The sequence below is a fragment of the Tenrec ecaudatus genome, chromosome 8 (assembly GCF_050624435.1).
Source record: "Tenrec ecaudatus isolate mTenEca1 chromosome 8, mTenEca1.hap1, whole genome shotgun sequence".
Lineage (NCBI taxonomy): Eukaryota > Metazoa > Chordata > Mammalia > Afrosoricida > Tenrecidae > Tenrec > Tenrec ecaudatus.
In genome coordinates this window covers 15,769,565-15,783,375 of record NC_134537.1, presented here as the reverse complement: position 1 = coordinate 15,783,375, position 13,811 = coordinate 15,769,565, and the positions used below count along the sequence as shown (strand labels likewise).

The following is a 13,811-nucleotide window of genomic DNA, read 5'->3' as shown; positions in this document are numbered from 1 at the left end:
CTTTTTAATGGAATTCTCTGCTTTGAGCCAAGATCCGTGTGACATCAGTGATAATATCTCTTGCCCCTTATCAATGTAGCACTGCCATCTTTGCTTGACGATCTTCAGCAAAAATTTACTTTCATGTGATATCAATAATACTTCTCTATAATTTGCGTGTTCTACTGGGGCCACCACTCTTTGGAATGGGTATAAATATGGATCTCTTCCAGTCAGTTTTACAAGTAACTGTCTTTTAAGCCTCCTGGCATAGATGAGGGAGTGCTTCCGGTTCTGGGAACATTAGCTTGTTGAAACATTTCCATTGCTATTCTATAAATTCCTGGAGCCAGGTTTTCCGCTACTGCTTTCGGTGCAGCTGGACCCTCTTAGTATCATTGGCTCTTGTTCATATTCTACCTAATGGTGGGACGTTGTCTAGTTCTGTTTGGCACAATGACTGTGAGTTCATTTCCTCTTCTTCCGATGCTTCCTACATCATTCAATATGTTGTCCATAAGCAGTCATATGACCACTATGTGGAGAATGACAAATTTAAGAGAACTTATATGAACTCGTGGCCAAAGAGGACATTTTAAGATCTATTTTGAAGTACAATGCTATCTGTGTTAAAATAACATATATGTATATAGGGAAATCCAGTCAAGACCACGATTATTCAAATTAATGAATCACTAAAGCGAATGATGAAAAAGTGGAAACATGTTACCATCATTGTCCATCTGCAACTGATCAAACATGCAATCAACACGCATCGATCATTACAGGCGACTGGAATGTGAAAGCTGGAGACCAAAAGGAAAGCGTAGCTGGAAACGTGGCGTTGGTGGCAGAAACAAAGCTAGAGATGGCACGATGGAATTTTGCAAGACCAATGACTTCTTCATCACCATTGTTTTTTCAACAGACATGCAAGTTCATGTAGAAACTGAAGAAAATTAAAATAATTGCATGAGGGAGCCAAATCCAAACTTGGATTTATTCCACTAGAATTTTGAGAATATCTCCAGAACAGATTTGATGCATTGACAGAAGACTTGATAAATTCTGAGATGACATTTGACCTAGTTTCTATTTAGCCCTTGGTGACCTAGCCTACACATACTACAGACAACCAAGACTCGAGAGTCTGTCTGAGGAGGTGTACAACATCCTTCTAAAGCCACACCAGAAGGTTCTGAATCTAAATTCCATTAAATAAACTTAACTTTTCCTTAAACTTGCTTGCAGCAGATGTAGGCAATTGAAATACTACCTTGGACTTCAAGTTGGAAATGTGGGAAGTAGATGACTGCTATCCCAAAGGTCCAGATGTGGAGGTCGTTGAACTGTGGCTACAATCTCTTGCTTTAAAGCTGCCTTAAATGAATGGCAGCTTGGGATATATTTGCTATTTTCATATACTCTTTGCTCTTTTGTGATATATGTTCGACTAGCAGGCATGGGTCTGTCTGTACATGTCAAAAGGACTCGATTTCAATCCCTGGAAGATGCCAAAATGGCCATTTGGATATTATATAAATGACAAAAAGCATACGGTAATTCTGTGGGAAAGGGAAACAGAGATGAAATTACTATCTCCTGAAGTGTAAACACATAGATTAATTGTACAACTTTGGTTGACATTACTGAACTACTGAACTGTATGACATGTGGATGAAGTGCTAATAAAACTGTTAAAACCAAACAAAAAATAAATTTATTGTGGTTTCATAATTAGATGTGGATCTCTGTGTGATGCGGCAGGCACTTTCCTTTCTATCTTTTAATATTCATACAGCTAATTTAAAGTGACTTAGAAATCCATAGTATAAATGTATAATTGGTCACATCATTATCAACTTTAGACTGTTTGCTTAAAAGCATTTCAACAATTCTTCAATTACCATTTTAATAAAATAAGGCATATATCTATGATAATGTTTTCAAATTCATATCAGGGATTTGGGAGACAAATATATAAAGACCAATACCTATCAATATTTTATTTCTTTCCACAAAGATTGCATTCCTTTCCGGTCCTACTAGAAGTGTATTAGTGAATTCACATAGTGGTTTGTCTATCATTAGAAAAAAGTTAATGATAAAAATGTAAACATTACATATCTAATAGGTACACACTATTTTTCAAATGTATATAACTAAGGTTAATTAATGGCTCCCACATAAACATTTGCATATATTTTGAACATATGCAAGTTATCCTGTTCATTTTTCTTACATAACATAGAAGCTCTTTTGGAGGTAATACTCAAATAATTATTTCCTCTCTTTTGTGTTTCAAACCTTTTTGTTTACTGCCTACTTTTCACTTTGATTAAAGATGATATGTCTTTTGGTTCCTGTGTTTAATTGAGAAATTGGAACAGAAAGATGGAAGCGTGTCTTCAAAATAAATATCTACAGCGTAAGAATTTAAAGTTAACATAAACATGGAAAAATAATATAAAAGTTAACATAAATCATTTAAGAAAACTTAGATGATATGTCAAGAACAATAGTTGACATTTTAATTTTTTGTTTCCTAATCCTTGCTGTGATTTGTAGAAAGATTTTGCTTTCACTTGCAGATGCACATAAGAAGCAATGCTGCCCAGGACTGACCATCTGCTCTCTTGATTTTTTATCCATTTGTTGCGGTCCCCACGTCGTTCCTGCTCACTGAAAGACTCCAGCATCTTTGCTGTCTCCTTCACCGCAAATAATGTTCTCTTGGGATCGCGATTTTCCTGATGGCATATTCAAAGTAAAGACGCTGAAGTATCACCATGCTCACTGCCAAGGAGAATTCCGGGTCGTGGCTTCGCTCCTCTGGCCATGCATGCAGTGAGCTACAACGTTATCCCAATTCAAAGATACTCATCCTTCGGCCACCCCCTGTTTCACCAGCCAACTTGCTTACTATACTGTCATAGGACGTTAAAATTAATCGATTGAGATGAAGAGATTGTTTTTGATTTCCTTTTCAGTTTTCATTAACGCCAGCATAATGGTGTTCAGATGTATGTGGGAGAAACGTAATGTTAAATAGCTCAAACTTCAGGCTTGTGAGGAGTCGAGATAAGAGGCAAGAAAACAAAAAAAACAAAAAAACCATTCCATGAACCACTACTATGTCCCATGCACTGTGCATACGACTTCTTGTTGTTTTCCCTTCTTCTCCCAGCTTAGCAATCCAATATTACCATTGTTTTATAGGTGGAAACAAAATTAGAGTCGGAAGTGAACAATCGAGTCACAGGGCTGAACTTTGAGCAGAAAGTGGATCTTGTTCCTCCATCCACCTGCCAAGAGCCGATTTCATTGGAAAGGACCATGAAGGCTTTGTAATCATGGGCAGTAAGACAGTAACTCCTGAGCAAACCTAGCTCCCACCAATAACAAGCAAGGACTCTAACTCTGCTGAAGAGTGGCCTTCACACTATACGAAAGGGGAAACATTACCGCCGAAGGAATCTAATATTAAACACCAAACTGCTCGCAGTAAATTGTTTATACTCAGTTATGAGCTAGGAAATCCAAGACCCCAACTATCACACCTCTCATCCTCTCTCTTGAGGCAATAAAAAGGTGGGGGTTATAAAGGTAGAAAAATCATCTTTTATTTCTTTCCAACTAGAAAGTTTGTGACTTCTGGGAAGTACTTATCCCCCCACCCCATCTCCCCTCTTTCCCTCCCCCTTCCTTCCTCTTTTCTTTTCCTCCTTTGCCTTCTCTGTGTCCCGTTCATAGCTGCATAACATTATCCGTAGGAAAGAATCTGAGGACAACAAAGAGGCTATATGTTTGCTTCAGAGATGGAGATTTAAAACATCAAACTCCCCTTTCCATAAAATATAGGAGCAATATCTACACTGACAATAAACAGCAAACGACAACTAGACATAAGTGACATGGTTTAGCTGTGGTCAATGAAATAAAGAAATGGTCACAAGAAGAAAGCGATGATGTCAGAGAAGTGTCCCCAACATGATCCACCATTGGGAAGGCTGGGTTTTGCCATTCTGCATCTCTACATTTAAGCAGCAAGAAAGCATTCAGGCTTAGGAAATAAAATGCGTGATTTACAAGTTTTTCAGGAGTGACATTTTCAGCCAAATCAATCAGAGTGTCCTCTTAGTCCTTCTTCCAGAGAGCTTCAGAAAGCACGGCTGTTTCTAAAACAACGGACAATCAGTGCTTGTGAAGAGTTAAATATTCACCAAGAGACTTTTGGAGAGGACAACAATCTTTTTTTCTTTTCCACATTCATGCAAAGGTTTGTCGTCATGGAAGTACTGTGAGCAATCACATGTAATGAAGCATAAAAACAAACACTTGTATCGCCTACTCTTGTTTAGACCTATGGTAATAAATCAAATAGATCCTTCAGAATCCTCCACATGTACTCTAGATTACATTCCAGTTTGCCAAAACCCTTATAAAGGCATGAGTAGGAGAGATATTGAAAACATTTAATAGCTTGTGTATCACAGTAGTAGTGATTTAAAAGGGACTCCTGGGTTATCAGAGGAAGAAAGACAGGCTTTCTGTCCCATAAAGCGTTCTACCCCCAGACACCCACAGGGGTGTTTATACACTGACCCTTGAGGTCGCGTTGAGTTGGAATCCACTTGATGGCAGTGAGTTTGGTTGTTTTTCACGTATGTGTTTACTGGAGGCAATCAGAAGGGTTTGTAAAAGCTAGTGTTCAGATTTCACTAGATGATTGGAAACAGAAAATAGATGTGAACTAGACATAGGCTTGACATTCATGGCTAGCCTGGCAAAGTGAGACGAGAATGAGCTCAAAATTCAGATGAGCAGAAGACCCGAGACACAGCAAGAAAACCAAAAAGGAAACAGCAAGATATAGAGAGCAGCACAGCAGATACATAGGAAACCCTATCTGTTAGGATATTGTAAACCGTATGTGAATATGAAAGTGTGTGTGTGTGTGTGTGTGTGTGTGTGTGTGTGTAGGAAAGATGCAGATTAAACTGTACAGGACTCTAATTACATATATGGGGGTAGAAATCAATATGTAGTCATTTATAATATCTACTGTGCAAGACATTTTACTAAACAGGCTGCATAAATTGTTTTCCATTCATTATTCAGAATGCCCATATGCAGTAGGTAATTTTGACAATTTTATAGATTAGAACACTAAGATTGCAATATTTAAACAACTTGTCTTGTTCAGGCCAGCCTCACGGTCTGCAGTTTTGAGCTTTCTTACCCAAATGTCAGTTTTTGGTACTCTGAGCTCGGGGTGGGCAAGGTACAAAAATTTCTGATTTCCCCGTGTTCTGGTGAGTGGCATACAGAAGATAATGAGTATATATTTGCCCAATATTGAATGTTTATTGTTATATTAGCAATACCCAGCTGGCAAAACTCTATATCAGTCAATAATTCTTTCAGAATCAAATTAAAACATAAGGGTGACAGATTACTAATCACATGCTACTTTATTCACTAAATGATACTTATTTAGGTGAGGTGATTGAAAAATTGGCAAATTCATTCAAGACAATTCTTTCTAGAGGCCATAAAAGCAGTATAAAATGCAGCTGTGAAAAAAACACACAATTGTGCTTTGTCTAAATTCAACTAGGGGGTGTATTGTCAGATTGGGTAAAACGAAAGAACATCTTTAGGATAGGTCTCTCTAGTTTTTAAGATTAAATTTTTCAGCCCCTGCTTAAATGTGGTAAATTCGTTAAAAAGCTATATATTTAAGTACTGGGGTGTTGGGGAATCTAAAATTTAAATTAGGCTTGCTGAGATAGTGTCACCATCAGTTAACTTCATAATGGTATTATGCTTTAAATCAAATTAAAAGTAAAGAACACTGGTCTCAAACTTTCCTTCAAATAGCAGTTAATTATAGAGGTTTAGCCTCTTAAATAAGGACAGGCAGATTAAAAGTCTGTGTCAGAAATCTTTCTCACGAAAATGAGAGGTTCTAAGAAAGAGGGTGAACTCTGTCCCTGTCACTGTAACCACTTTGTTGAACACAGGTCTCGTGGCTTTAAAACTCAGACGCCGTAAAATTCAGTTTTGCTCTCTTTTCTAAGAGAAAAAAGAAAATGAGAAACAAATAAAATGAAAAGTGATGTTCACCCCTGAGAAACTACTCTGAGCTCAAATTCCTGTATTATTGATATAGTCACTTCATTCTCAAATCCAGGTAAAAAGTTTATGTATAACTATCCTAGTCTAGTCCATTGGTTTCCTGATAGTTCCATCTATAACAGGAATCATTCAAAGCCAAATGCAAATAGCCCTTTCACCATAGCTCTGATAAGATTGATATGTTTGAAAATATTCTTTAAAAAGAAGTCTATTTCTTAGCTATAAGCAAAATAACCCATTGCTCTTGAGTTACTTCTGACACCTCGCACCATTATAGGGCAGCGTAGAATTTCCCTCTTTGGATTTCGGAGTCAGATAGGCTCCTTCTTCTCAATGATATAACTGGCCCACTGAAATCTGTGACCTGGCAGTTAGTCACTCCATGCACAGCCCACTACACCACCAGGACCCGTCTCATAGCAACCACACAAGGTCGAGGAAAACCAATCCCCTTTGCATAGCTGAGGCTGTACCTGTGTAGAGAAATAGAAATCCTCATCTTTCCGCTACAGAGAAGTTGTGGGGTTCAAACCGCTGACCTTACAGTTACCCGCCCAATATGTGATCCACTATGCCATCCGGATCCCTCTGACTTGTGTAGACACCTGATGAGTAATTCTTCAAGGACTCCACATGGAGTTCTGGTTTTCTCTTTAAAGCGTTCTGGAAATACAAAGTTCGCCTTTCATGTGGTAAACTACTATGTCTTAATATTTCATACCCAAAGACAAGACATTCTCTCCAGACTCACCTTGACATGATTGATCATTTTTACATTCAAGAATAAACCATTGTGGGTTTCTTTCAACTGCCACTTTTAATTTAAAAATATCATCAGGATAGTATGCAGATTTTATTATTTATTCATACTTATCATCTCATTTTCCTCCCCAAAGATTATGTGCCATGTTAAACAGAAGAGAGGAAGATTATATTCTAGAAATATAAATTGTGCTGCCAAATCATATCATAAATAATTTTGATATTAATTTTCTGATTGAAGTGTATTCACTGTCTACACAATTACAGTAATAATTTATTTCACATCTGTTGAGTGCTCTCCAGGAGCCAGGCAGCTAACACAGGTAACATAATGTCTATGATTTCTTCCCACAACAAATATCTTTAGTATGATTATTATCTCCCTTACACAGATGTGGACACTGAGGCTTAGATAAGCCAACCTGATTATCAGCTGAAATGCCTTAATTTGTTTAATGCGCTGTTTTTTTAAAAAAAAAAAGCACTTTATTGGGGTCTCATACAACTCTTATCAAAATCCATCCATACATCAATTGTGTAGAGCACACTTGTACATTCATTACCCTCATCATTCTCAAAACATTTGGTCTCCACATAAGGCCCTGGCATCAGCTCCACATTTTCCCCCTTCCTCCCTGCTTCCCCCCTCCCTCATGAACCCTTATAATTTATAAATTATTATTTTGTCATGTCTTAACTGTCTGACATCTCCCTTCACCCAGTTTCCTGTTGTCTGTCCCCCAGGGAGGAGGTTATACATAGATCCCCGTAATCAGTTGCCTCTTTCTACTGCACCCTCCATAGACCTTCCCGGTTTCGCCACTCTCAACACTTGTCCTGAAGAGATCATGCTCCTGGATTACCTGTGTTTAAAATTCCAATCTGTACCCATGTACATCTTCTGGTCTAGGCAGATTTTAAAGGTAGAACGGGGATTATAATAGTGGAGGGCAGTCTGGGGGAGGAAGCATTTAGGAACTAGAGGAAAGTTGTATGAATCATCATTGTTACACTGCACCCTGATTGACTCGTCTCCTCCCTGCTACCCTTCTGTAAGGGGATGTCCAGTTGTCTACAGATGGGCTTTGGGTCCCCACTCTGCACTCCCCCTCATTCACAATGATATGATTTTTTGATCTTTGATGTCTGGTAACTGATCACTCGGCACTTCATAATTATACTAGCTCATGTGCTTCTTCCATGTGGGCTTTGTTGCTTCTAAGCTAGATGGCTGCTTGTTTAACTTCAAGCCTTTAAGACCCCAGACACTAAATCTTTTGATAGCCAGACACCATCAGCTTTCTTCACCACATTTGCTTCTGCAACCATTTGTTTTCTGTGATTGTATTGGGGAGGTGAGCACACAATGATATGATTTTTTGTTCTTTGATGCCTGATAACTGATCCCTTCAGCACCTCGTGATCACGCAGGCCGGTGTGCTTCTTCCATGTGAACTTTGTTGCTTCTGAGCTAGATGGCCACTTATTTACCTTTAAGTTTTTAAGAGCCCAGACACTATTTATTTTGATATCCAGGCTCCATTAGCTTTCTTCACCACATTTCCTTATGCACCCGCTTTGTCTTCAGCGATTGTGTCAGGAAGGTGAGCATCGTGAAAGAGGCACCTAATTTTACCACAAAAACAGAATTAAAAAATGCGCTGAAAAACACTCGGCTTATACACGCATATATATGGTATATTAAATACTAATTATTTCCGTTGCTTTTCTGCGTTTGTCTGAATTTCACAGCAGACAGAAGGGAAAACTGTAAGGCAACCACGTACATGCCTCATGCAGTACTTATGAAATTGACTAGCGTGGTCAGCAATCACTACCAGAGTCTTTTATCTTAGTTTAATATTAGGGTCTGTATCTATCTTTTAGCAAAAAACTAAAAGTAAATCGATTTTTATTCCCTGAAGCTAACTTCACGCATGCTCAATTATGCATGTATCCACTTTAATATGTATTTTGCAAGTGACAGGACACCTCTCTTTAGGACCCTTTTCCCTGACCCGCCTGTCAGGATGATGGGGTAAACAATGTCACATTTCCAGTGCACAATTAATTACAACGAAGTTGTAAAGCACACCATTCATCATGCTGGCACTAAGGAGGCTTCAGAAATAGATCTCAGTTAGCACAACCGCAGTTCAGACGGGTACCAGAGAGCAACCACTGGAAGCTTATACAAATGGCCAGATGATGAATGGCCATGACAGCCCTTCAAGACAAGGAGCAGTCCTCTTCTACCAGGAACCGTGTCCAAAGCAGAAGGAGCAGCGAGCGAGCTCTGCTGCAGTCAGACTAGGACAGGGTAAGAACGTGGTAATCGCTCTGCCTCACGGAAATTCACTCAGACCCCCAGGTACTCAAAATCACAAAGGAGGGATACTTGGATCGGAGGCAGCAGCCACTCAAGCTTAATTTGAATTTCAGAATGATCAGAAGAGATACAGAAACATCCCCTGTGTTGTTTTAGTTAAAATGTATTGAGTTTCAATAATATACCTATGGAAAACATGTGTATAACATAGCTGCATAAATATACAGTAGCCACCTAGAAATTGCATTGCATTGCATTGAAAATCAGGCTAACATAGTTAGAGAGTGAAAAAATTAATACCATTATTATATTCCTCATTGCTATCACACCCACGGTGACTGAGCTGACTCCGACTCATAGTGACTACACATCTGTATGGGAGCACCTAGCCTCTTCTTTCTCACATAGCAGGGCTGATGGGATTGGAACCTGTGCTTAGCAATTCAATGCTTACCTCACACACTCCATTAAGGCCTCTCTTCTTGCTATCTCACTTTCAAAAACTGCCAACGAGTCAAGGATGACTTATTGGGGCCCCATAAGACATGGTAGAAATGCCTGTGTGGGGCGTCAAGACTAGAGTTCTTTATGAGAGTAGAAAGCCTCGTCTTTCTCCCAAAGAGCAGCTGGTGGTATTGAACTGCTGACCTTGTGATTAGCAGCACAACTAATAACCACTATGCCAACAGGGGTGATTAAATATTGATATACTTAACATAATAGATTTGTACCTTTAATATGAGGAGTCTTCAAAAATGTAAAGGAAAAAAGCCCCGAAATCTCTCAATTAGATTTTTCCACAAAATTTTGAAGTCCCTTCATATAACTGAATTTTTTTCAATGCTTTCATCTAATACTCATGTTTAATATTGGTAATTATCATCACAAAATATAATGTATTTGTTTCAGCCTCAGAAGTCAGCTCTCTAGTTTTTAAGTAGTGATGATATCAAAGGAAGAAACATGGCGCTCAAGTCCAATTGCAGAGACAACACTTCAAAACCAACCCAAACCCATTGCCTGCCAGCTGATTCTGGGGACTCTATAGGACAGAGCAGAATGCTGTGGGATCTTCCCGGAGCTGACACACAGACTCAAACACCACCCTTTCAGTTGGTAGCAAAACACTAACCATTTCGATACCAAGGCTCCTTCCTTCATCAATCGTGATTGCTAAACTTGGGAACCATCCTTTGGGCTTAAATCGAGTTTAATTTTGATATCCCTGTTCATAAGCACATTGTACCTATAACTTAGCCAATCTGTGGTGACTGGAGAGTGGGGTCAATCCTTAATATCAAAAAAACTTGCAGTTATAATACTTCCACTTTAATATTTTTATTATATTACTTTTTTTCAAAAGTGAACATCTGTAAGTAATAGTGCCATATCATTATTTAATTATATGTGTAGTCACCATGGCACCGGATTGCTGTAACCTAAAAGGGCAAGGGTTTTCTCCGTGTGTAGTGAACTTGTATCTGTGAAGTTGATTCACTCATTCCAGTGGTAATCCTAAGGGAATGGCACATAATTGAAGAAGGCCACGCTGGTGAGACCAATCTCCTAATGTCCTCCCATCAAGGATCCAAATCATCTATGGAACAATCAATCTTCTGCAGAGGATGTTTAAAACTCAAGTAGGTGAAGAGGGTGCCAAGGACCCATTCGAGCTCCTGGTGGTTTCGCCCTTGCTGTTCTGGAGTTGGGGCCTGCTTTGGATAAGGGAAGAGGCTGTTTGTTCAACACCGGCTAACAAGGATAGAGAGGAGGCTGGAAATAAGTAGGACTTGCTCAAGACCAGAAGTTTGAGAGAAATATGCAGAGTAACTTTAGAATCTTGGCTTACCGTCAAAGCCTCTGAGCCAAGAAAAAAGAGGCTGGCTGCCTTCCCCTGTTTTTATTAAAACACAGGTGTGCTACCAACAGTGCCTACTGGGAACAGTGTATATTAATCACCTCAAATTACATGAGTCCTACACTAGAAATATTGCCGACATTCAATATTATATTAACTTTCCATTACTGGGGAGACTTTTCAAGGTAGTTGCTGGTTGCAAGTAAGCTTCCTGCTAAAAGTCAGGCTGCACTACAGTGGGGAATTTAAACAACGCTGAATTGCCAGGAAAACTGGCCCTCCTTAGAAAAGCATAAAACATTATTGGGAGCTTGCATGCATATTTTACATTATCTAAGGAATGCTGGTGGTGCAGCGGTTAAAGCACTCATTTGACAAACCAAGGTTTAGCAGTTCATACCAGTGTGAGTTAGTTCACAGGAGAAGGCGATTACAGTCCACTTCCATAAAGACTGCAGACTTGACAATTCAGTGGGGCAGCTCTACTCTGTCCTGTAGGATCACTATTAGTCAGAACTGATATGAGGCAGTGGTTTGGGTTTGATTAGATTATATTGAGTTATTCCTACATAGATAACTTTTAATACATTGAAATATTCCTCATTTCTATAAGGCTCTTAAACATCCTGACAATAATTTTTGGAAAGATCAGAAATATAATGTCATTTCAGTCTTACTTAATAAGGTAATGTTAGAGTTTTATGACACAAGGACCAAAGCACTCACTTACTAAACCAAAGTCCAGTAGGTATTTATTAAAATATTCATACATCGAGATAGAAAATGTCTCCCAAATGACACCAGTGACCAATTAAAAGCAAAAAATATAAACTCACTGCCATTGAGTCAATGATGACTCATAGCAACAAATTAAATACTATTATATCTAATAGGTACCTTCTCGTTACTATAGGTGGTGCTCTATCTCCTGATATTTACACGTATTAATTCTCACAACAACCTTACGGAATTATAAATATTAATATCATTATTATATAGAGGAAGAAAATCAATAGCTACTCTGTGGAGGCGCTGTAACTTAAAACCAGTTTGGCTCCAAAGGCCACACCCTTAACATCTATATAAAAATCATCATGATACATCAAAGCAAACAAACAGGGACCCACAATGGGAAGGTAGTGAATTCATCCATAAACGGCTACCCAGTCCATGTATTTCAAAGATAAATATATGTATAATCACAGTAACTTCTCACTGTATTTCCTCTGCATATCCACAATCTAATAATACCAGCCTCTCCACTTCATTCTGTCCATAGCCACATGTTAGCATTTGCCTCTTCAACACCATAACATGCATTTGCACAATGTGGACAAAGCAAGATGTGCATGACTCAGTCCCACATTCAAGACCTTGAAATTAAATTCTCCTAACATGTTTTCATTTTCAAAACATGACAAGAATGAGTCCGGCAACTCAAATCTCCCTTCTCCTATCCCAGCCCCTCCAAATAGAACATGTAATAGTCACTGTTGTATGTTACATCTTGCCAGTTAGTTTAATCTAGATGAAAGCTGTTTTCTAATTCTAGTTCACCATAAATGACAGAGACAAATGCTCATATTACCTCGAGAGTTCCTTTGGCAGAATAGGCTGCGTATGAGTAGAGCAGGTCTTGGCTGCCGTCTGCTCCGGCGTCTTTGCCACACGGCTGGGCATTGGGATAAAAGCATTGGCCGTTGCTCTTCAGAGTCAGGGTGCTGGGAGAAGAGCCTGGGAGAGCAAGCAGCACGGAGTAAGGCACCAACTGGATGTCCTCTAGGCCCAGAGAGGTCCACTGTGTCTTAATCGTCTTTGAAATGTCTGTGTCATCTTCTCTTTCATACAGCTGGACCAAATTTCTGGAAGAAATTTTAGAAGCACATTATTTTTTAAAAAGAGCATCTTTCTTCCTCTGATATACGACTGCTCAATAAAGGAACAAGTTAAGAGATATTGTCAGAAGCAGAAAGGTGAAGCCTATGGGGCCATCAAGAAGCTCCTAGTTTGGTCAAGGTGATGTACTGTGTACAGAAAGGACACTCGATAAAAAAGGAAGGAAGTACGGCTTAATATCAAAGAATGATCAGAGCACTGGGCAACAGTAGAACTTGGAGGTACGAATGCTAGCTAGTTATTTTATTATGGTGAACCTTTCCATCTACAGAAATGCGCTCCCTTTGAAGCAGTTTCAAAACCAATTGTCATGTTAATTGAGACAGCTCTGCTCCGCAGTCCTGAGAACTGATAGAAAGCCATGTGACTAATATGTATCCCAAGCAGGGAGGCATCATGGGGCTTGACTCAACAACTGGTTAACTGTGTGTTGCTATTTTAAATACTGCATAAAAGTCTTTTAAAACACAAATTAAATGCAGAAGTATGAGATGCTATGGGCATAGTGATATTCAATAAAACCAGTATGCAATGTAAAAGCAAAATACAGATTGCTAAACCAATATGGCATACATTTGACGCTGTCATTTTTCATTTCTGTAGTCTGCATATTCATTGCTATCTGTTTGATCATCCACCCAGAGGTCACCTCTGTGGTGTTACGATCCCCAGGAAACCAGACAAAATGTGTTAAGAAGGCCTGTATAGTATCTAGTTCCTGATCATATTTAGAGATTATGAAAAAATATTGCATTTAGTTATTGCTGTGAAGAAAAGAGCCAAACATATCCCTCTACTTTTCTATCTTGATTTTGCTTTTTACCAGTAATTGAATACCTAGGAACA

The 13,811-nt window shown here is 38.9% G+C and overlaps 1 protein-coding gene across 5 annotated transcripts in view; it reads right to left on the bottom strand.

Moving 5' to 3' along the window:
• NAALADL2 (N-acetylated alpha-linked acidic dipeptidase like 2) overlaps positions 1-13,811 on the bottom strand; it is a 1,559,949-nt gene that overhangs the window by 643,211 nt on the left and 902,927 nt on the right. For all 5 annotated transcript variants that reach the window (XM_075556048.1, XM_075556051.1, XM_075556049.1 and 2 more), the window contains one exon: positions 12,658-12,931. In XM_075556048.1, coding sequence (XP_075412163.1) covers positions 12,658-12,931 — 274 coding nt within the window. The remainder of the gene's footprint in view (positions 1-12,657; positions 12,932-13,811) is intronic.